General features: G+C 35.0%; 2 protein-coding genes across 2 annotated transcripts; both read left to right on the top strand.

Moving 5' to 3' along the window:
* Positions 1–589: 589 nt before the first annotated feature.
* krt92 (keratin 92) lies at positions 590–2,680 on the top strand. Its single transcript, XM_056479137.1, has 7 exons — positions 590–1,082; positions 1,277–1,359; positions 1,429–1,585; positions 1,672–1,833; positions 1,916–2,041; positions 2,120–2,340; positions 2,497–2,680. The coding sequence occupies exons 1-7, from the start codon at positions 657–659 to the stop codon at positions 2,621–2,623; spliced, it is 1,302 nt and encodes a 433-aa protein (XP_056335112.1). The 5' UTR covers positions 590–656; the 3' UTR covers positions 2,624–2,680.
* Positions 2,681–6,812: 4,132 nt separating this feature from the next.
* On the top strand, positions 6,813–14,471 carry krtt1c19e (keratin type 1 c19e). Its single transcript, XM_056479262.1, has 8 exons — positions 6,813–7,399; positions 7,498–7,580; positions 7,936–8,092; positions 8,477–8,638; positions 9,199–9,324; positions 11,916–11,990; positions 12,090–12,238; positions 14,221–14,471. The coding sequence occupies exons 1-8, from the start codon at positions 6,869–6,871 to the stop codon at positions 14,357–14,359; spliced, it is 1,422 nt and encodes a 473-aa protein (XP_056335237.1). The 5' UTR covers positions 6,813–6,868; the 3' UTR covers positions 14,360–14,471.
* The last annotated feature ends 9,901 nt before the right edge of the window (positions 14,472–24,372 follow it).

Here is a 24,372-nt window from a genome sequence, read left to right as displayed (position 1 = left end):
ATCACAAAATGTTAATATAATGTTTAAAAAGTGAATATTTTAAAATAGTTTTAAAATAGTTAAAACCTTAACCCAGCCATTTTAAATTTGACTTATAAAAACTAGAATAAATAAATATAAACACCAACGCACCACAAAATAATATACACTAAAAATGTGCCCTACATAAAATGTCCTAAAACGTTTTATTTGTGCTTACAATAGCCGAGCCGACTGCATATAAAATGAGGTTGCATGACCACTTCCCTGCAATATTCCATTTTTCTTATCACAGTGATAAGATATGACCGTCAATAAACTGAACACTCCTAATGCAAAAATCAAAGGTTCCATAAAAGGGGAAATAAATTGATTGAAAAACTCCTGAAAAAAATTTAGGAAATCCATTACTTCATTCTAATGGAATAAACTTTAAAGAATTCCTTTAGAATCTCAATGAACCAGTCAAATTTTAACATGCCAAACTAACCTGTCTTCTGCCACACCTGTAGCCTTTGGAAATTTGGCAATAGTTTCACGGTCCACCCCCTCAGGCAATCCATCCGGTCCCTCCCTCTTTTGTCCACATAAAAAAGGGACAAGGGTCATCTTATCCTTACTCATCCACTCACTCTTTCTCCAGGCAGAGCAGACGACGACAGCAAGACTCCATCAAAATGATGTCTTCTTCATCCACCCGCACCTACATGTCCTCAGGAGGATCTTCTCGTGCCTCTGTCGCTGGTGGTGGAGCTGGTCGTGTCACAGGAATGCGTGCCGGTAGTGTGTATGGAGGAGCAGGAGGATCCGGGGTTCGCATCTCCAGTTCCAGTTCTTCTCTTTCTCGATCCTACTCTTCTGGAAGCACTGGCTATGGTGCTGGCTTCAACCTGACTGATGCCATTGATGTGTCTGCAAATGAGAAAGCCACCATGCAAAACCTCAATGACCGTCTGGCCTCCTACCTGGAGAAGGTGCGCTCCCTGGAGAAGGCCAATGCAGATCTTGAGCTGAAAATCCGCCAGTTCCTGGACAGCAAGACGGCTCCCTCTGCTCGGGACTACGGTGCCTACTATGCAACAATCAATGACCTCCAGGTCAAGGTACTGTATGTGACACAACATGTTATCCAAGTCAATCAATAAACTACCTTTAGACAATAATTCACCAATTATCAATAAGAATTAACTATGATTCCTCGTTCCCATAGTATATATTCTGAACATGCACAAAAATAACTGGAAATGAGATCAAATTTGCATATTTTTAAAAATGCATTCATTCTATGCCACTATAGATCCAGCATGCTACTGGTTTAAATGGAGGCATCTACCTCAGCATTGACAACGCCAAGCTGGCTGCCGATGACTTCAGAGTCAAGTAAGTCCACTGTTGTAAGACTTGCACAATAAAAAAGCACTTGCACTTATATCAGTTTTATTTGTACAGGTATGAGAATGAGCTGAGCATGAGGCAGTCTGTGGAAGCAGACATCGCTGGCTTGAGGAGGGTGCTGGATGAGCTCACAATGACCAGATCTGACCTGGAGATGCAGATCGAGGGTCTGAGAGAAGAACTGATCTTCCTCAAGAAGAACCACGAGGAGGTAAAGCAGTGTTTGGTTTACACTCAGTAGTTCCTTATGATATGTGAGTCAGGCAAATGCTCAGAGGTTTGCTATTGCAACTTCAGGAACTCCTGGCAGTGCGTGCCCAGATGACCGGACAAGTCAACGTAGAGGTCGACGCAGCACCACAGGAAGACCTGACAAAGATCATGGCTGAAATTCGTGAACACTACGAGTCAGTTGCTGCCAAGAACCGCAAAGATCTTGAGGCTTGGTTCCAGGCCAAGGTAAAATTGTGATGTTTTTAAAGAAAGCAGAGTGATGTATCAAACCAACAAAAGACTTACTTGACTGTTTTGCCCTTCACAGACCGAAACCCTCACCAAGGAAGTTGCTGTGAGCACAGAAACCCTTCAAATATCCCGCTCTGAAATCACAGAGGTTAAGCGCACACTCCAAAGTCTTGAAATCGAACTACAGTCACAACTCAGCATGGTAAGTGAGCAAGCAGAGAGGATACTTCTAAATGTGTGATGGCAATGTGTTAACTTAATAAATATGTTTTTCCCAAAGAAAGCGTCATTGGAAGGCACTCTGGCAGACACACAAGCCCGCTACGCCGCCATGTTGTCTGGCTACCAGTTCCAGGTGAGCAGCCTGGAACAGCAGTTGATGCAGCTTCGTGCTGATCTGGAGCGTCAAAGCCAGGAATACAAGATGCTTCTGGACATCAAGACCAGACTGGAGATGGAGATTGCAGAGTACAGAAGACTGCTGGATGGAGAGGCTACTAGGTGAGATACAACTACAACACAAATCTGATCAAACCAACAGTAAGAGTAAACTATAGTGTCATTATGCAATCAGGAATTTATTATAACAAACATATTTGGAGTAAGTGGAGATATCTGTCTGGCATCTCTGTAAAGTCTTTGTTTCTACCTCTACAGTGTCTCAAGCTCAAGCTCAAGTTCCACTACACGCAAAGTGGTAACCATCGTGGAAGAGGTTGTGGACGGCAAAGTGGTCAGCTCATCCTCCCAATCTACGAGCGAGGTTGTGTCTCAAAAGCAATAAGCAACAGCAGTCCACCTCAAGAGTGCTGAAAAACCAATAAAATGGTCTACCTGTGAATTTATAGTGTTTGTCCTGTTTTTTCTGTTCGGTTGTGATGACATGTTTGGAAATTTAGGCATTTAGGTTAAAAATATATACATGTCCATGAATTTTTTTTTCAGGTATGACAATTAGGATTAGAAAAAAAAATTGGTAAAATTTTAACTTAATTCTCTGTGGTAATATACAACATTTTAATTATAAAAAGTTGATATGCATCGATATATTAAATAACAAAGTTAAAAATTATTTCCATTTACAAAAAAGTACAACTACACCTCTAAATTAATAAATATAGCTCTCTCAAGCATGCTCACACTCACAAGTTTTGACCACATTCATTTATCATTTAGAATAAAAAACCTGAAAGTCTGAAATAGAGCAAATTATATTATGGTTTATGTCTTCATAATACGGAAAGCAAAGCAAATATAACACTCCAAAAATATTGTTTTACTTATATTTTTGCCTTGCTTCTAAATTAAGAAGCATGTTCTAGACAAGTAGATTTTTCTTTCCAAAAGTCAAAATTAAGTGTGTTTTTCCTTGAAACAAGTGAAATAATCTGCTAGTGGGATAAGTTAAACAAAAAAACAAAGACTAAGAAAATCTCTTTTTTGCAGTGAAGTTCTTATCTTTTCACTTTTAACCTGACAAACAACTTTGTGTCTTCAAATACCACTGACATTTCATTCAACGCCTGCTTTATAAGCCCTCGTTGTCAGTCTTCTGACATGTGCAGAGTTATTTGCCCTGTGGCCTTAAGGGTGATGTAACTCAAAGTCGACAGCTAGTGATTTAAAAATCTTAATAAAAAATTACAAAAAGGAGAATTACATGTTGGCATTTTGAGCCCCTCTGCGCATCAACAAAGGTTGATTCTAGTATAAACTAACATGTTTTACTTGAAAATGTTAAAGAAAATATATAGGATATTAGTAATACATTATATATTCGTAATATATTAGTAATACTAATACAGTAATTAGACATTCAAACAACATAACAAGAAAGCCATGATATTTTGTTTATGAATCAAAGGTTTTGCTACACAAACACAAATTTTGTTGTATAAGTGATAAATAACAGCCATAATTATGGAAAGAAAAGTTAGATTAAGATATTATATTTTGATTTAATCTAAATTCATCTACAATTATTAGCTACACTTACGACGTAAAGCCTTTCTGGATTTTTGACATAGGCTAATCACTGGATTTAATGTTATAGACGCATTTTAACTAAACCGAGTCAAGCTTATCTCGGGGCGCTACTATCAATCTAGAAATACATTTTTAAGATAGATTATAAAGGCATTAATATTAAAATATTCTCATAATTTGCCTACAAACCCTGCGCAATGTGATCACCTCAGCCTCTCTCCACTCTCCCTCAGAAAACCGCGCCATTTCTGACGGCCGCGCGCGCGCTCTTGTGGTCGAGCACGCGATTGACGCAGCAAAACCAAGAACTAGACAAGTTGAAATTTCCATTTATTTTCCCCTAAATAGGACATTTCTAGCTTTCAGAGAAGAAAATTTCGACTTGGGTGACACGAGATACTCGTGTTTACAAAAACGTTTTAACAGAACTGTAGTATTTTCATTTTTCAAAACCGTTTTCAGTGCTGAGGTATACGAATTAGTCAAATGTAGCTTGTTGAGTAAACGACCAAGCATTCGAGTGTGATGATGAGCAAAAGTGAGAGTCCATTATAGACTATCACTACATCTAGTAAGCAACATTTTCAAGCACTATACACTATACAGTATTTTCAAAACAATACAGTGCACAGGGAATATGGAACATTAATAAACCTGTTAACTGAATATAAGAGGGGTCAGATGCAAATCTTAACTTAACCCAACAGTATAAAAACTGAAGACAAATAGTAACTAATAAAATGCATCATAAATTTCTTTTTATGAAAATACACCTCAGCTTCACTGCCTAAGGGAGGAATTTAACGCATCTTAAACTTGGTGAGAAACACACAGGGACATGCACAAACATGAGCTTCAAACAACCTTTATAGTAAAATTGCTACACAACAAGTCACTGAAGGCAAATCATGAGTTTCCAACGAGGTCAGCTTACATCATAGCGTCTTGTTTAATTATAGGCCTATCTTTTTGCAGTTCAATGGATGTTCTGTATTCATATCTTCATTCGTTCATTCCCCCATCTTTAGTTACTAAACTTTATCCAGCACTTGCTTGATGGGCTGGTGTTCTGCAGAGCTTTATTGTGGAGTAACAAGTTACATTTATTACAAACTTACAAAGTGCATACTATGAGTCGGTTAATGGCCTATGATTTTAAAAATATAAGTTCTTAATGGCATCTATAATTCATGAACCTTTACAGTTGAAGTCAGAATTATTAGCTCTCCTTTGATTTTTTTTTTAATTTATATATTTCCCAAATTACTGTGTGTTTAACAGAGCAAAGACATTTTCACAGTATGTCTGATAATCTTTTTTCTTCTGGAGAAAGTTTTATTTGTTTTATTTCGGCTAGAATTAAAGTAGTTTTTAATTTTTTTAAACACATTTTAAGGACAATATTATTAGCCCCTTTAAGCTATATATTTTCTCAATAGTCTACAGAACAAACCATCATTATACAATAAATTTTATAATTACCCTAATCTGCCTAGTTAACCTAATTAACCTAGTTAAGCCTTTAAATGTCACTTTAAGCTGTATAGAAGTGTCGTGAAAAACATCTAGTCAAATATTATTTACTGTCATCATGGCAAAGATAAAATAAATCAGTTATAAATGATTTAAAAACTATTATGTTTAGAAATGTGTTGAAAAAAAATCGTATCTCCGTTAAACAGAAATTGGAATAAACAGAGGGACTAATAATTCAGGGGGATAATAATTATGACTTCAACTGCATATGTGGGAAAAAGGTGTATACAAATGTTATTTAAAAAATATTTTAAGAATTGATCACTGAATGGTTCTTAAGGGAACTAAATTGGTTCTTTTTATGGCATCCTGCAGGGATGCTATAGAAGAACCAATTTTGGTTCCTCAAAGAATCTTTCTATCAACATTTTTTTGAAGAACTATGTTTTTCATTGTGCGAAGAACATTTTTATAATATAAATAACTGTTTTTAAAGAATTTCTTGGAATGGAAGGATTCAACAAATGTCACAAGATATTCACAGAAACCATCAAGTTCAATAAAGAACCTTTATTTTTTAGGAATGTTACAAAAACACACACTGTAAAACCCAACAGTCAACTTTATCAAATTAAAAACGAGTGTAGTTAACTCAAAATTTACTACTGTAGTTAACTCAAAATTTACTACTCATTTGAAATAAGTTTTGAACTCAATGTTGAGGGTAATGAGTTAATTAAATATCTCATTACTTCAAATTAAATAGAGTAAGTTCACAGTACTCATATGTTTTTAACTCAAATGGTTTGTAGCAATCAGTTTCCTTAAACGGTTTGAGTTGCCTTTACATATTGGGTTTTGCAGTACTCAAATTGCTTCATTTACTCAAATGGATTAAGTTCACAGTACTCAATATGATTAGTTTTTGAACTTAAAGGGTTTGTAGCAATCGGTTTACTCAAATGGTTCGAGTTACCTTAACTTTTTGGTGTTTTACAGTGCACAATTGAACTGAAATAAAGGTGTTTTAGGTGACAATAATGCCAAAACAAAACAAAAGAAAATTCAGTGGAGTTTTTTGAACCATGGTTTTCGTGAAGGACATTTTAATAATCTAAACAAGATTTTCCCCTACAAAAGAAATGTTTTGTGCAAAGTTTGCAAGGATGTTAAAGGTTCTTCATAGAGCAGTCAATGCCAATAAGGGTGCAACCTTGAATATACAAAGATTTTAGAGCGTGAGAGTGTTTACTACAGTAAATCCAGCACTAAAAACAAGAAAATGTTTGAACATGTACAGAGATATTCTCATCTGAGAAAGGTTTGAAGGGGGGAATGTTACCGTGTATCTTACTTCCTGGAGGGGATGATCAGTCAACCAATTTTACATCTCAGCGTCACCTTTCACTTTATGTGATTTAAGCTGATAGAATTCCTTGCTGTCAGCAAGTTTTGAGGTCAGCGGGTCCTTCCTTGACAGCTTCACCAGCGTATAAAAGAACCCAGAGCTTCTGCACTGTACTCACTCTCCAGACAGAGCAGAGTAAGATCACCAACCACCATCCACATGGCTACCACCTTCTCCAGCGGAAGCTTCGTTTCCAGCAGGTCCTCCATGGGCTCCTCACGCTTCTCTTCTTCAGGTGGAGGAGGTGGCCGCATCAGCGCCATGAGGTCTGGCAGTGTGCATGGAGGTGCAGGAGGTGCAGGCATCCGCATCTCCAGTGCATCCCGCTCCATGTCCGCAGCAGGATCAGGAGGTGGCTTCGGCTTTGGAGGTGGATTTGGGTCTGCAGGGGGTGCTGGTGCAGGGTTTGGGGCTGGTGGAGGATTTGGTGCTGGAGCAGGAGGAGGATTCGGTGGTGGATTCGGTGCCTCTGGAGGAGCAGATGACAACATCATTGGCAATGAGAAGTTCGCCATGCAGAATCTCAACGACCGTCTGGCTTCATACCTGGAGAAGGTGCGCTCCCTTGAGAAAGCCAATGCTGAGCTAGAGTTGAAGATACGGGAGTTCCTGGAGAACAAAATCTCTCCTACTGGTGCTGCTCGTAACTACTCTGCCTTCGAGGCTGTTATCAGTGACCTCCAGGCTAAAGTAAGTCTAATTAGGCAGATCATTTGAGGTTACTGCTCATTTGAATAATCCAACCATACCATAAAATAAGCAAAAAAATTATCATTTTTACTTCTCAGATCTTGGCCGCCATACAGCTGAATAACACTGTTCACCTCAGCATTGACAATTCCAGCTTGGCTGCAGATGACTTCAGAACAAAGTAATTCTTTTTAACATTAAAATAATTTATACATTAAGATGATTTAAAGTGAACACTGGGAATTGATTTTGAAACCATTTTAACTGAGAAATTCATAATAAATTAAGCAAACTATTCCAAAGAAATGACAAGTAACACTTTGAATACAAGCGAAATTTTGAAGTAAAAGAACTGCAATCATAACTGTTGTAAAATGGGTTAAATAATACACACAGATATTCAGTACTTAACATTTGAAGTGGACCTTAAGTGGAGAATGGGTGGTGTTCACTAGTTTAAGGACAACTTTGATGTAAGACTTCCACTTCAAACATTGACTGCTGTATATTTTATCCTGTTCTTTTTTGCTTTGCAGATATGAGAATGAGCTGAGCATGCGTCAGTCTGTGGAAGCTGACATCGCTGGGTTGAAGAATGTTCTCAGTGAGCTCAACATGGGCCAAAAAGACCTCAATCTGCAGATCGAAGCCCTCACTGAGGAGCTAGCCTACATGAAGGCGAATCACCAGGAGGTAATAAATCATTAAAAAACATTTCAGGCTAGTAGAAAAACTCAAAATGCATGATATCAAAAAGTTATATCCTGTTATTAATGAATCTCATAGAATCTTTCCAATCCTCATTGAAGAAAAAGGTTATATAGACATCTGAATCTACTTCTGTATTAATTTAATAACCATTCACTGAAACATTCTTCTGACAATCCAAAAAGCAATTTTAAAAATAGCGCAGTTCAACAATTTAGACAGGAGGTCAGGTCAGGTCAGGTCAGCGTTATAGCTTTAAGCTCTAGATGTCACTGTTTGGTTACAAATCTTCATTCCTTGACATTTGAGGTCAAGAATAAACAGGTCATGATGTGAAAGTGTTTTTAAAGAGATGTGATGTATTTTCAGGACCTCTTGACCTCACGCGATCGCATGAGTGGACAGGTCAACGTGGAGGTTGATGCCGCACCACAGGAAGACCTCACCAAAGTTTTAGCTGACATACGCGAGCACTACGAGACTGTTGTATCCAAGAGCCAGAAAGAGCTTGAAGGCTGGTTCCAGCAGAAGGTTGGTTCAATACACAGCTTGACCCTATAAACACAACACTTTAAGGGATAGTTCACCCAAAAATGAAGGTTTATTCACTCCCAAGTGGTTCCAAAACAAAAGTTCCTTTCTTCTGTTAAACACTAAAGAAGATACTTTGAAGAAAGTTGAAAACTTGTAACCACTGATATCCACCATTAATAAGTAGGAAAAACAAATACTATGAAAGTCAATGGATATGGGTCTCCTAAAGAAACTTATAAAGGTTTGAAACAAGAAATTGGTGAGTGAACCAATTAAAATTTTGGGTGAGCAATCCTTTTAATGTCATATGTAGATTAACAAAATGCTATAAAACTATTTTCCACAGTTGTAAATGACAGTATTGTAGTATGTTTACATGAAAATACTATTTCAGTTTTTCTACTTTAAAACGTCAGGTTTAATTCAATGTGTTATCGACATTTCTTTGTATTAGCATTTGGTTCTAGACTTCCTCGTTAATTCAAAGCATTTTTGTAACACATCTCAGTGCACATGCATCAAACTAGACAATTGTTTTGACACACTTTGTTTTGCAGTCTGAGACTTTGAAACAGGAGGTTGTAACGAGCACAGAGACCCTGCAGACTTCAAAAACCGAGGTCAACTCAGTCAAGAGCTCAGTACAGTCACTGGAGATTGAGCTTCAGTCTCTCCTTGCCATGGTGAGTGAGTGTGTGCGTGTAGAAGAAATGTGTAATGGGCTTAAATCTAAACTTAAAAATTGTGATGGTCTTTCCCTCTCTATAATAACATGAAAGTCAGAATTATTAGCCCCCCTGTATATTTTCCCCAATTTAACGGAGAGAAGATTTTTTCAACACATTTCTAAACATAATAGTTTTAATAACTCATCTCTAATAACTGACTTATTTTATCTTTGTTATGATGACAGTAAATAATATTTTACTAGATATTTTTCAAGACACTTCTATACAGCTTAAAGTGACATTTAAAGGCTTAACTAGGTTAATTAGGTTACCTTGGCAGGTTAGGGTAATTAGGCAAGTTATTGTATAACGATGGTTTGTTCTGTAGACTATCAAAACAAAATAGCTTATAAGAGCTAATTTTGACCTTAAAATGGTTTTTAAAAAACTAAAAACTGCTTTTATTCTAGCTGAAATAAAACAAGACTTTCTCCAGAAGAAAAAATATTATCAGACATACTGTGAAAAAGTCCTTGCTCTGTTAAACATAATTCGGGAAATATTTAAAAAAGAAAAAATTTTCAATAATTGGTTTAATAATTCTGATTTCAACTGTATATCCAAGTGAAATGGATCCTCCCACTACATAATGTAAGGGCGGGACATTATTTTGAATTGATTGAATGTTTGGGGGTTTCCTATTGGTGGATTTCATGTGAATGACAGGTTGTTCCTCCCTAAACACCAATCACAGAAGAGATGTCATTAAAGAGGAAGGGGGAGGTATTTATATTAATGATTAGGAAGGCGGATGAAACAAATACGCTACAAAAAAATGCTTATCTTACTTCGATTTTTTTGTCCTTTTAATTGAAATATCTAAAAAAAAACTCTTGAAGCAAGTTGCAAAATACTGTCTTGTTTTAAGAAATAATATGCCAAAATTACATGTGTTATTCCTTAAAACAACCAAAATTATCTACCAATGGGTGTTTTAAGGAAAAACTCACTTAATTTTGGCATATTATTTCTTAAAACAAGACAATTTTTTTAGACATTTGGACAAAACATCTAAGTAAGAATTTTTTGCAGTGTAGTGTAAGACAGATACATTCATTTACAAACAAAGCAATATTCCATAACAAAATATCAATCATCAATGCAGGTCAGAGTATTAAAGCAATGTTAGTGCATTGAAAAACAAAAAGCAGTATTGAGATCTATTGTATAATAGAAATGATTTGCTCAACCAGAACATGTCCAAAGACGGTATTTCAGCATTTACATATTACCTAAATAACAATGTTTTCATGTCCACACTATATTAAAAGTGAATGCACTGTGAGCGCGAACAATTGAATCTAACATTACTAAGTTAGTAAGTAGCCAGAGTCAAACAAGACAAATCAGACTTGTTTATTAATGAATAAATGCATAGTGTGAAATGTGATGTTAGAAATGTGATGTTCCCCTCTGCAGACCCACAGATGCAGTCAAACTCCGGCATCACTCAGTCACATGTTTTGGAGTCATCCTATAATTGTTAATTATTAGATTTTGAGTGAATATCAAAAGTGGTGGGAAAACAAATATACCCCGGGCCTATTTTAGCTATATTAGGTGTCAGTGATGAGGCAGAACTATCTAAAAATCAAAGTACAGTGATTAGATTTATAACCTTTTTGGCATGCAGATTGATTTTACTGAATTGGAAATGAAAAGATCCTCCCCACTGCTCCACATTGATAACAATGTCCTGTCCTGCCTACAACTTGAGAAGCTCAGACTTTCCCTCAAAAATAAAACTAAGAATTTCTATGTAATATGGAATCCATTTATTGAGTATTTTCAAAAGAGAGCAGTGATAGTACCCTAGTAGAAACACCTCAAATCCTCCCCTATTTTTTTCTTTTTCCTCATCCCCCCTATTTTTTCTGTATTTTTTGTTCTCTTTTACATTTAATATTAACATGATGTTACAACTTCTTGTTTAAAAGAAAAAATTATAAATATGTAAAAGTTAGAATTTGTACTGATCTAAAAAATATATAAAGAGAATGTTCAAAAAATATCTGTGAATTAGCAGTTTTCCATATTTTGTGATACTTGTATTTATTTTTTATTTTATTTATGCGTTTGAACTGCAATATGAGACCTTGATCTTTCTTCCAACAACTTTAAAAGTTTGAAAAAATGACTTTTATTAACATTTTTAATAGTTTAAAGTGATATATTATCTGGGTTGGTGTTGTATACTGTATTACTCCATAAAAAAAAACCTTATAATAAACTGCCAGTACATTTTCTATCTTATTTCTTAAACATTATATTATTACAAGCTTCTAAAATGTCAATAAAAGTCACTTTGTTAAACTGTAGAGTTGAATTTACAACATCAAAAGTCGACAGAGCAACGATCAAGGTCCCATAATGCAATTCACAACCGTAAATAATCGAAATACGGAAACTGTTAATTATCATATTTATATTTTTACATTGTATATTTAATTTATAAAACCTGGTACATTATTAGTGGAAGTCAAACGTTATAGAAAACGTGCACTTTTGTTCATTGATTACGTATGTTTTTCTCAATATCCACCCAGAAATCCTCCATGGAGGGCACATTGAATGATACTCAGAATCGCTACTCCATGCAGCTCTCTGGCTACCAGGCACAGGTGAGACAATCCTACAGAAGTCTTACTTAAGTCAACCCATCAATCATAAATAACCTGAATTGGGGTTAAATGTTCTGCCTTCATACCTCGGGCTTGTAGGTGAGTGGAATGGAGGGTCAACTTGTGCAGCTCCGTGCTGATCTGGAGCGCCAAGGGCAAGAGTATCAGATGCTTCTGGACATCAAGACCAGACTGGAGATGGAGATCGCAGAGTACAGGAGATTGCTGGATGCAGAAGCCAGCGGCAGGTAAATCCCAGATCTGCAAAAGTATAGAAATCAAACAAGTAGTTGTTTACATGCTTTGCTCTTTAGTGTTTTTTTCCCAACCCTGTTCCTGGAGGCACACCAACAGTGCATATTTTGGATGTCTCCATTATATGAGCCATTAACGTCAGGTTTTGGATGTTCTGATGAGTTGATTCAGGTGTGTTTGATTAGGAAGAGGTTGAAAATGTGTGCTGTTTGTGTGCCTTCAGGAACAATGTTGGGAAACACTGCCTAAGTATACATGCAGAGAGAGAAACACATTCTTTCGCCTTAAGTTTAATTGATTATTGAGGTCACACTACTTTTCATTAGTTAATGTACTTACTAACATGAACTAATCATGAACAATACCTGTGCAGTATTTATTTAACATTTACAAATGTATTATTAAAATCCCAATTTACACGTGTTAAAGAGATAGTTCACCCAAAATGGACAAATCTGTCATCATTTACATAATCTATGAGTTTCTTTCTTCTGTTGAACACACCAGAAGATATTTGGAAGAAAGCTTGAAACCTATAACCTTTGACCTCCGTAGTAGGAAAAACAAATGGAAGTCAGTTGGTTACAGCTTTCTCCGAAATATCTTCTTTTGTGTTTCAACTCATGAAAAAAACTGAGTAAATAGTGAGTACATTTACATTGTAATGCATGGTGAATTAACATGAACATTATTTTCATTGACTACTATTAACAAAGATGAATAAACACTGTAATAGATGTATTGTCCGTTGTTTGTTCATGTTAGTAAATACATTATCTGACATTAAAGATGCTGTATGTAAGTTTTTGACTCTTCTAAAGCATAAAAACACCATAATATTGGTATTTTTCAGATAAACAAGAGTGTTGAAGTCAGATATTCCTGCTGGAATATTTGTCTGTGTTTTGGTTCATTTAACCTGCCGAATGCCAGTTTAGCCAATAATATTTCAGCACCTCAGGTTGCCTTGGTGTGATTCATTCATGAAGGCTCTTAAAGCATGCATCCGTGATCAAAATGCGACCTCCGGTGGACAGTAACAGCCTCCAAAATGAGACATAGATTCAGAGTTCCACATGAGGTTATGAATTAGCAAATAATATAAATATTACAAATGTAAACATTAGGTGAGCAGGTTACATTGTAACCCCACGTCCTACCAACATGCTTTATAACGAGATTTGCGGTGATAAATGCATAAAAATGATAAATACAGGCATTCAGACGCACAAAATAGTGCACTCACTGCACTCCAACGAAATGGTAAGGTTTACAATCCAATTAATACATATTAAATCTCTTTAACATTATTATTTGTACATGCTGAATCACTGATTTATTTTCAAGATCTGAGGTGAACTATCTGCTGCTGCTTTCAGTAGTTTGGCAATAAATGTCATGTAAAATGGCATTCAAACTCACATTATTAGCATTTAACACCGAATAAAGCACATGAGGTGTACCTGAGGTGATCATTGTCCATTTATCGTGTTGTTCAGCTGCAGGAGACAGAAGCCGTTTCTAAAATATAAATTTCAGGTCTTGGTTAGGATAGAAACTCATTTTAATATGTAAAATATTCCTTCTATCACGTGCTGTTGCTTTTATTGACAACACAATTTAAATCAGCCTTTGTTGGTGTCGTTCATCTGGCTTTGAACCGGGGGTGCTATACCTACTTCAACCACTGGGTGTCAAACTTACATTCATCAACTTTAACTCATACAACCTGATTGTAAAGTGTTAGCAATAATCCTCATAAACAACACATATAGATTTATATACAGACATTTGTAACATAAACAACATTACAGTCACTTCTTATCACTTTAACTTAGCCTTCAACAAATCTCTTGAATAGTAGTGTAGGCAGATTTGGGGTTCTGTGGAAGTTTGTGGTTTTAAGCTTTAAATACTATAGTACAAACCGGGCAATACAGGTTTAACTGGTTGTTGTTTTCTTGTCTCCAAACAGCCTTATAATTTCTGGCAAATCGGGCTCCAGCTCCTCTTCCAGCTCCATCAGCACCACCAAAACAGCAGTGATCACTGTTGTGGAAGAAGTGATTGATGGAAAGGTGGTTTCTTCCTCTTCCACGTCCCTTGTTAAGTAAAGCACACCAGATTCATGTCGGTTAAAGAAACATCGCGCTCCTGTCATGCTGTCAAAAATGTGGTGGTTGTCTTTGAGCATTTACAATAATAAAGCTAACGTCAAAGACAGAATGTTTGTGGTGCTGTTGTTTATTGCGTATGCTTGTTTGAAAGTAAAAAGAGGATATGTTAGCAATAGCATATTAGCATCCCGATATGAAAATCTTAAAATGAAGTGTTTTTTTAAATGATAAAGCTGTCATTGCTCTGTCAAATAGTTTTAAACCACACATTGCAGTCAAACGACATTGTTAACTAAACTGACAAAGCCTCAGAAATGTAACAGTGCATGAAAATATGCAAATAAGTTAAAGACAATTATACCTGCAATGGACCGGTTCAACAACAGACTTGACATGATGAGATCTGCTGCATGAATGAATGAAAAAGAATCTTAAAGAGAGTAAATGTTCATTTTTTTATGTGTTTCATGGTAACTTTTAGCAATATGTGGCCATCTAATGTCAATAAATTTAAAAAAAGTATGTCTTTCTTCCACTATTGTAAGTCAGTTTTGGGAAAAATGCCAGCTAATTAGTGTGGTATGTTCAGGTTTTCTCGATAGCTGTCTATTTACCCACGGAGGTTTGTACAAACCCTAGATAAGTCTTTTCAATAACATTCTCAGCCCCATTCACCTGATTAGCAGTTTTCATTCATTTGTTTTATGTACATATTCAGTGGGGGATTTAGGTACGGGCAGTATGGGTGTTCGCCACGGCGTCATTTTGCTGGGGGCAGCATAGGGAGACGATGCAAAAAAAAACCCTGCCCCAGTAAAAGCTTTGAGATAAGATTTACTTTTTGCATGTGTTTTAATTTAGAGTGGTTATCCCAGAATAAAGAAGTTAGAGCTATTCACATTTGGCGTCTTTTGCACACGCAAGTTTATGTGCAAACAAAACATCACTGGTGAAAACAAATTGAAGCACGCGCTGCTCCTGATCCCAGTTGTTTACATGCATGCAGATATGCGTCGACATGTAAGTTGACAAATCTAAATCATATGATGATAATGTTACTTTGTCAAAGCATGGCTGTGAAGCGGAAAGAAGGAATAATGAGAAGGCAACTAAGACTTCATAACTTTAATTCTCGGCCATGAATCAGGTCTAAGACAACATAAAAACATATATTTTTGTATTCTGTCATAATTAATATTTATGCAAAAGTCTAAGAATATTACTCCAGTTGTGTCTTTACATTGTTTTTCAGTCACATTTAGGATAGATTTTTGTTATTTATTTAGAATAATAATTGTATGATGATAATAATAATAATAATAATAACTGTATAATAATAATAATCATAATAATAATAATAATAATAATAATAATAATAATAATAATTGTATGATAATAATAATAATAATAATAATGGTATGATGATGATGATAATAATAATAATAATAATAATAATGATAATATTAATTGTATGATGATAATAATAATAATAATAATAATATTAACTGTATAATAATAATAATAATAATAATAATAATAATAATTGTATGATAATAATAATAATAACAATAATGGTATGATGATGATGATGATGATAATAATAATAATAATAATAATAATAATAATAATAATAATAATAATAATGATAATAATAATTGTATGATGATAATAATAATAATAATAATAATAATAATTGTATGATAATAATAATAATAATAATAATTGTATGATAATAATAATAATAATTGTATAATAATAATATTTGTATAATAATAATAATAATAGTTGTATAATAATATTTGTATAATAATAATAATAATAATAATACTTGTATAATAATAATAATCTTAATAATAATTGTATATTAATAATAATAATAATAATAATAATATTAATAATTGTATAATACTACTACAACTACTACTAATAATAATAATTGTAAAATAATAATAATAATTGTATAATAATAATAATAATAATAATAATAATAATAATAATAATAATAATAACAACAACAACAATTGTATAATAATAATAACAATAATAAACAAATTTTTATATTTATTGAAAATAAATAATTATATAAATGTATAATAATTATTTTAAATGTATATTTAAATATTCAACCACATAGTGTCTTTAATTCTTGGGGGCTGGGAAGGGGGTGTGTTTGGGGTGCCATTTAAACTAGAACCCACATATTTACTTACTTACTTACTCCCAGGGCCGTTTATATCGGAGCTGATATTTAGCCGCACCATATTGGTGTTTTGTAACATCTGATTTTCACGAGGTGGGTCGTCAGCCCAACGCTCAACCCGCAACCTGGAGGACCAGGACATACACACATAGACAGTTTAGCTTATTCATTTCACCTATACCGCATGTCTTTGGATTGTGGGGGAAACCAGAGCACCCGGAGGAAACTCACGTGAACTCAGGGAGAACATACAAACTCCACGCAGAAATGTCAACTGACCCACTCGAGGCTCGAACCAACGACCATCTTGCTGTGAGGTGACAGTGCAACCGCCTCAGTAGATCTCTCACAACATGTTATGCAGGATAACATGACTATGATTGTTATTGCAGGAAAATAAGCTATAGTGGTTTCCCTGGTGGCACCAACTTAAATTTGTTTCAAGAGTTCACACTTAGCTGATGATTCATCAATAGCTTGTTTGGCATGCTATCCCGGGAGAGAGCCCCGAGCTCAAGGGATCCTCGAGCCCGGGGCTTCCTCCCGTTTGCAGAGCGAGAGGGGAGCCTGAGCTCGGTGGATCTCAGAACTCCCTGTCTGCAGTAGCTAAGGGAACCCGTGAGGAAAAAGCAAGGGGGGCTAGACAAATGCTTGATTGTTATGCATGATGTATATTTTTTTGGATGGTGGGAGGAAACCGGAGAACCCGGGGAAAACCCACGCGGACACGGGGAGAACATACAAACTCCTCACAGAAACACCTACCGACCTGGCAGGACCAGGGTTGGCAGTGTTCTTGCTGTGGGGCTAACAGTGCTAACCACTGGGCCTCCGTGCCGCCCGATCTAAGGTGAAGGAGGAGAATGGGGAGGAAGGGGGGTTTCTTCCAAACGAAGATAAAGTGGACTGAAAACTGTGGTTATTTATGGTAGCTTATGGCTCATATGATTGGATGATACTGATTAGCTTAATACGAGACCGGCTGTGATAAATCATAAGCACGTGATCCTCTCGAAATTAGTTTATTAATAAACCTCACTTGTTATTATGTGTAATTTGGGCCTGTTTGACAAAAGGCGTTTTTGAACACGTAAATAAAAGAGTTGGGCCTACTCTTATATAATGAAATGTTTGAGTTATATGTGGCCTGCAAATGATTAAATGAGAATACAAAAATGAAACAGGCGTTTTTTGCTGTCAGCATTATGCATTCACTGTATTTTCCAGCAGGTGCTAACTAGTCTAACCTGCCAAACCTTTACTCTTTTCTAGCACCAAACCAGAGTGGGTTGTAGACATTTATCTGTCTAATCATGTCTTTTTAAAACAGAACTATCTTTCATATGAATTAATCTTATATATTTAAATATACTAAAATTACTTCAGGGTTTTTCAGATTAATAATGCTGAAAAAAGCTAGAATTATTTTAGAAAATAACTTGCAGTGAAAATATTTAACTGTTTTCAAAAGAACTGAATTGAATTCAAATTAATGGCAGCCTTTATCTTGCAAGTGCATTTGTTTTAAGAGTTTTAAGATACTTTAACTGAACAATAAAACAATATAACAAACGTCAGTCACTGATTCTCTTGAAGCACTCTCATACTTCATTAGTCACATGCTGTTCCCTTCAGGAATGAATATGCATAATTAGATGTTGAGGGAGACACATTCACACCTGCTGATTTTATCTGTTGCTGAAAGAGGTTGGATGTTAACAACTTGAAATATTTTGGACCATGATTACACGATTATTGAAGACCTGTATTTAACTTTGTCCACTTTCAATTAGGATCAGCTGTAGACCCTAACACAATGGGTCTCGTTTTCTATACAGTTCTAAACATTTCTACACTTCCATCATTGAATCAGTCATCTGCACATCAATTACTGTCTGGTTTAGCTCAGCTACTAAATACGATCTCCAAAGACTACGTCGAATAGTTCAGACTGCTGAGCGAATCACTGGTACAACCCTTCCTACTCCCCAAGAACTGTACTTATCCAGAGCTAGCAGGAGGGCTGCCAAAATCACTCTGGACCCCTCACACCCAGCACACTGCCTCTTTGAACTTTTACCTTCTGGTCGACGCTACAGAGCACTGCGCACCAGAACAGCCCGACACAGAAACAGTTTCTTCCCTCAGGCAATCCATCTCATGAACACTTGATGATAATAATTGTGGAACCAACATCACTACTTGCCATACACTTTGATACACACATACACTTATTTAACAACACACTTTACATGCCAATTTGCACATAACAGCTGCACATATAACGTTGTATATAGTAATAAACATGTACATACACTTGTCAATCTGTATATTTGCATTCACTACTTACTTCTATTTTTTTATATATATATATATATATATTTATTTATTATCTGTTTTTTGTCCTGTCTCTGTAATCCTGTTGCACTGTAGAAGCTCTGTCACGAAAACAAATTCCTCGTATGTGTGAACATACCTGGCAATAAAGCTCTTTCTGATTCTGATTCTGATTTCTGATTCTATACATGCTATGCACAAATTTGTGCATGGAATGCAAATATGGCCATTTCCATGACTAAATCATGATTCATCAAAACTTTTGTAATAAAATGATTTCAAGAACAACTTATACAACCACACATATGTAACTTAAAAAAAATTATAATACAGAATAATCAGAGGTCCAATTATATACATATTCCTTCATATCTGCTCTCACTTCTGCAGATATATGTGCCCTCCAGAAACTTGCGTTCTGTGAATGAACGTCGCCTCGTTGTTCCATCCCAAAGAGGGAAGAAATCACTTTCCCGAACTCTCACATTCAATCTGCCCAGTTGGTGGAATGAACTCCCTAACTACATCAGAACAGCAGAGTCACTTGCTGTCTTCAAGAAACGACTAAAAACGCAACTGTTTAGTCTCCACTTTCCTTCCTAATCTGCAACTGCCTCTCTGGCTATACCACTAACTGTACTCTCTCTCTGTCTCTCTCAAAAAAAAAAAAAAAAATTTTTTACTAATGCTTTGCTTCTTAGACTTTACACACCTGAAACTTGTCTATAGCACTTGTTCACTGCTGCTCCTATAGTTGTGTAAATTGCGTCCTTGTCCTCATTTGTAAGTCGCTTTGGATAAAAGCGTCTGCTAAATGTCTAAATGTAAATGTAATGTAAATGTAAATGTAAATGATATAATATTAGAGGTACATGGAACACTTGGTTCTGCTTGAAGACATTGCGTCGCGTACTTCAGGAAGAAAATGCGTCTTTAGAGATATGTTTTCTGAGATTTATAAATGGTCGTTCAGTTGCTTTTTTAGTGGACGATCACACTGAACGCATTTTTCAGTTCTGAAAATCGTGAGGTACACCACAATGACTTTTTTAAACTTCGCACTAACACTGCGCAGTTTATGTTGCTGGGCAACCACTGTACCAATGGTCTTGGTGCTAGAGTTTGTGATGTGGGGCACTTTTCCTTTTTCGCACAGCTGACTTATTATGTTGGCTTGAGAAAGCCAGCTTACTGTTATACTACTCTGTCCTTGAAAACAAACGTATCTCCTCCTAGGGAAAACAAACGTATCTCCTCCTCCTCATGCCAATCAGACTTATCGTTTTTTAATAAAAACATGTTTTTTATATATATATATATATATATATATATATATATATATATATATATATATATATATATATATATATATATATAAATTATACAAGCCCCAAATTTGGCCAAAAACTCTGTGTTCTGCATTGGATTTTGTTGCTATATCTTTTCAGGTTTATCAGACTTACAGTTTTCCAATGAATCATTTTTAAGCATTATTTTTCTCAAAATATTGCAAGTCATTTTTGACTTAAACTCCATATTTTTTTACAAAAAGTCATTTATTTTTACTGATATGGCAAGCTATTTTTACAAAAACTCATTTTTTTACCGATATGGCAAGGCATGTTTGCATGTATCACTTTCACACATATTAAGCATTATGTTTACAATAAAATATGGCAAGCCATTTTTACATAATGTCCAGGTCCAGTTTTTGACTGTCATAGAGACATCAGAGTTGATTTATATCACTCATATTTTCAAGAGACTTTGATGTATCCTCACTAAGCTGTCAATTGTACTCATAGCAACAAAACAGGCTAACCTAGCAACCATTTAAAAACAGCAATATCTCTACATCAGAACATCATAGGGACCTGGGTATTGGCTTGTTTGACTCATGCTGGCAAATCCAGTGTACTATGCATGGTAACAATGATAAGCCAAGTGATAATAACGATAAGCTAGAGGACAAGAGGCCCTCAACAGCCCAAACTGCCACCCAGGGACAGTAGCTGGCCCCTGGGGCAGCCTGCTGGGGTCACAGACCCTTCAGCTGGAGGACAAGGGGCCCTCAAGAGCCCAAACTGCCACCCAGGGAGAGTGGGAGGCCCCTGGGGCAGCCCACTGGGGTCACAGACCCTTCAGACCCTTCATGCTATTAATGATTATCTAAGTGCCCTATGCTAGAAATGCCTACTAAGCATTAGCATTTAATTAAACATTTACACGAGCGTTGCCATTTAGCAACTGCTTAGCAACCACCTAGCAATGTCATAAACATTTTAGCAACTGCCAAAGCAATCGCTGTGCTTCCTGCCAACTGCCATTCCCACAACAATACGTCACGTTCATTCATTCATTAGAAAAAGTTATTAATAAGCTATTTTTATGTTTTGGTGCCATAATTGTCTTTCTCAGGACGAATGGTGGTGCTTTGGGCATGTATTATGCAAATTACTAACATTGTGCGTGCGGACGCTCATTTAGAACTCGCAAATACAATAACAAAAGAGCGAGTTTGGGTGTGCGTGTAATTACAAAAAACAATATTGATCAATATTAAATTTTAATACATTTTTAATATTAAAATCAATTAATATTGAATGACACACGGCGTTACTAAAAAGAAACCTTCCATATAGAATATTTACATGTATTTTACTTGTATTCTGATTCATGCAATGCTGTTTTAGGGTTAAATGAAATGCATGCTTGTCCAGAAAGATAAAGAAAGTTGTTAGTTGTACGCATTTCTTCCATATACTAAAACAGATATAAGATAAGATAGATTATGGTACTATAGGGTCATCACAGGGTCAGATTGTACAGTGATAAAGCTGTTAACATTGCACAAACTTCATAAATCACTGCTGCTGCCGTCTTAAAGAAATACCTAAAAGGTCATGCTGAAATGAAAGATGTTTCACTTGCTAAAATGACAGTCGTCAAACAAACAAATCTGGTTATTGTTCTGATGAACCTGCTTTGCGTGAGGTTCACCTATCTATTATAAAGCAGCTCTACACAGAAACTGCTCATGTCAAAAACATCAACCGCAGAAGTTTTTTTCAGCCCAGCCCAGCTCAGCCCTGCCCGTAAAAGAAACGTGGTTTGGTCAGAAAGCCGAATTCATTTGAATCGAAAACACCCATGGAGGTGGCAATTGAAATGTCTTGTTGAAAATGATTGTTATTTATGTAACCTGTAATCTTTATGCAATCTCTCTTGATGACAACTGCTGTGACACTGGATTCAACAGACAGGATTTGTGAGGGTTTTCTTTAAACATTTTTGTCAGAAGTTATGCAATGTTTACACAAGATCTTCAAAAATGGCAACTTAGAAGGATAATATGCAAATATGCATTTAAAAAAGCATCATAACACTCATAGTAGAAGATGAGAAAGTGAAGTAAAATTGTTTTTTACTCCTAGCAAAATTGCACAAACACCTTCTGTTATTGTTGATCTTCATTCACTCAATGAATAATGCAGTGTTTTTGTTTCTGTTTTGTTCCCACCCCACCATTCCCCACCCCCAAGTTATTTTTCGTGACTCTTTAAAATACGCTTGTGTAAGATATTAAAGACTGGCTTCATCTAATTTCAAAACTATATTTGTTGGGCAGATTGTGCAATAGTTTGGTAGAGAAACTAAATGTTTGCCCTGCCACTAATGCACACATTGACAAAAAGAAGGTGCAGCAAATCAGCATACCATACAGGCCCGTAGCCAGCCTGGTGAAAGGAGTTGTTCTTTTTTCTCAAAAAGTGGACCTTTTTGCAGTTATACGCCTCAGTTTCTAGTTAACTATAAGATTTAAATACTGCATTTTAGTGAATTTTTGTGCTGGATTAACTAGTCAGATGTCATCATAACCGCATTTTAATAACGTACTAAAAATATTTCCTAAATAATTGCAATTAAAAAAATTTAAACAAGACAAATTTTTAAAACACTAATTTATTACATCATATATCATTAGGAAAGAATAGCAATCTGTTAAAGTAAAAAAACTGTAGCCTACTATCATTTATTAAACAAAAAACAAAGTGGCCAGCACAACTGTCCTCAGTCACAATTTGGCCATTTCAATAAAAAATAATAATTAAAATATATTAATAATAATAATAATAATAATGATAATAATAATAATAATAATAATGATGATGATAATAATAATAATGATAATAATAATAATAATGATGATAATAATAATAATGATAATAATAATAATAATAATGATAATGATAAAAATAATAATAATAATAATAATAATAATAATAATAATGATAATGATAATGATAATAATAATAATAATGATGATAATAATAATAATAATAATAATAATAATGATAATAATAATAATAATAATAATGATAATAATAATAATAATAATAATAATAATAATAATAATAATAATGATAATAATAATAATAATAATAATAATAATAATGATAATATTAGTAATAATAATAATAATAATGATAATGATAATGATAATAATAATAATAATAATAATAATAATAATAATAATAATAATAATAATAATAATAATAATAATAATAAAACAATAATAATAAATTATTCTTCTTTTTCTAGTCTCTTTGGTAAAATAAAAAAGTACATTTGAAAATTCCTGGATATCAACAACAGCCAAAATATATTCAAGTGAATTTAATATGACCAGCTTCTGGTGCTTTACACCTTTTTATTGCTCATTTTTATTTCAGAAATAAGGTCCAAGATTTAGAATAAAGTTACCTGTAAAATGTTTTCTCTGTTTAACAATACAGTAGTGAAAGAAGACTTCTCTTACATCAGATTATAGTCCCACCGAAGCAACAGCCGACAGAGGATTCCGTTTGGTCTCGAAACCTTTTTTGCTGGATTATTTTCATTACTTATGATGGCATAGCAGTCAAAATAGGACAAATGAGCTCATGTATGGGACAAATTCTGGACCTTTGTCAGTGAGGGTGGGTCTTTCGAACCCCCCTGGCTAAAGGCCTGAAAAGTTAGAACATGTTTTATGCTTATAGCAAACATGTTTTCAATAGAATTGTGGCTGTAAAAGCGCACCTACATATGTTATAGGCGCAGGGCAGACTTTCTCCAGCTCATAATTTAATTTATTTATATTAATTTTGTCTAAAAAATGATTAGACCTGTCCAGATTCATCTGAAATGTATCACAGATCACCTTCTGAAGTGGTTTGAGCGTTCGGATTTCTGATCAGAATCAAACGAATGAAGTGAGCAAACAGCCTCATAAACACAGACGTGACGGGAATATATATTGAATATAAATATATTATATTAATTATATAATACATATATTATATAATATTAAATTACATAAAATAATTAAAAGGACAAATGCTGGACGTTTTGGCCATGGGGGGTGGTTAGTAGCAAGTAACATGCTATTAGGTTACGTGACCGCTAGATGCGATCTTAGATAATAAGAGGC

Source organism: Danio aesculapii, chromosome 19 (genome assembly GCF_903798145.1).
Source record: "Danio aesculapii chromosome 19, fDanAes4.1, whole genome shotgun sequence".
Classification (NCBI taxonomy): Eukaryota; Metazoa; Chordata; class Actinopteri; order Cypriniformes; family Danionidae; genus Danio; species Danio aesculapii.
The sequence above is the reverse complement of the archived record's forward strand: the minus strand, read 5'-3'. Positions and strand labels throughout refer to the sequence as shown.

Excerpts from the sequence above, each read along its gene's own strand:
- krtt1c19e (XM_056479262.1), top strand. The coding sequence starts at position 6,869 with ATGGCTACCACCTTCTCCAGCGGAAGCTTCGTTTCCAGCAGGTCCTCC. Across the intron at positions 7,581-7,935 it reads GCAGATGACTTCAGAACAAA|ATATGAGAATGAGCTGAGCA; the intron begins GTAATTCTTTTT and ends TTTGCTTTGCAG. Across the intron at positions 12,239-14,220 it reads GATGCAGAAGCCAGCGGCAG|CCTTATAATTTCTGGCAAAT; the intron begins GTAAATCCCAGA and ends GTCTCCAAACAG.
- krt92 (XM_056479137.1), top strand. The coding sequence starts at position 657 with ATGATGTCTTCTTCATCCACCCGCACCTACATGTCCTCAGGAGGATCT. Across the intron at positions 1,083-1,276 it reads TCAATGACCTCCAGGTCAAG|ATCCAGCATGCTACTGGTTT; the intron begins GTACTGTATGTG and ends ATGCCACTATAG. Across the intron at positions 1,586-1,671 it reads TCAAGAAGAACCACGAGGAG|GAACTCCTGGCAGTGCGTGC; the intron begins GTAAAGCAGTGT and ends TTGCAACTTCAG.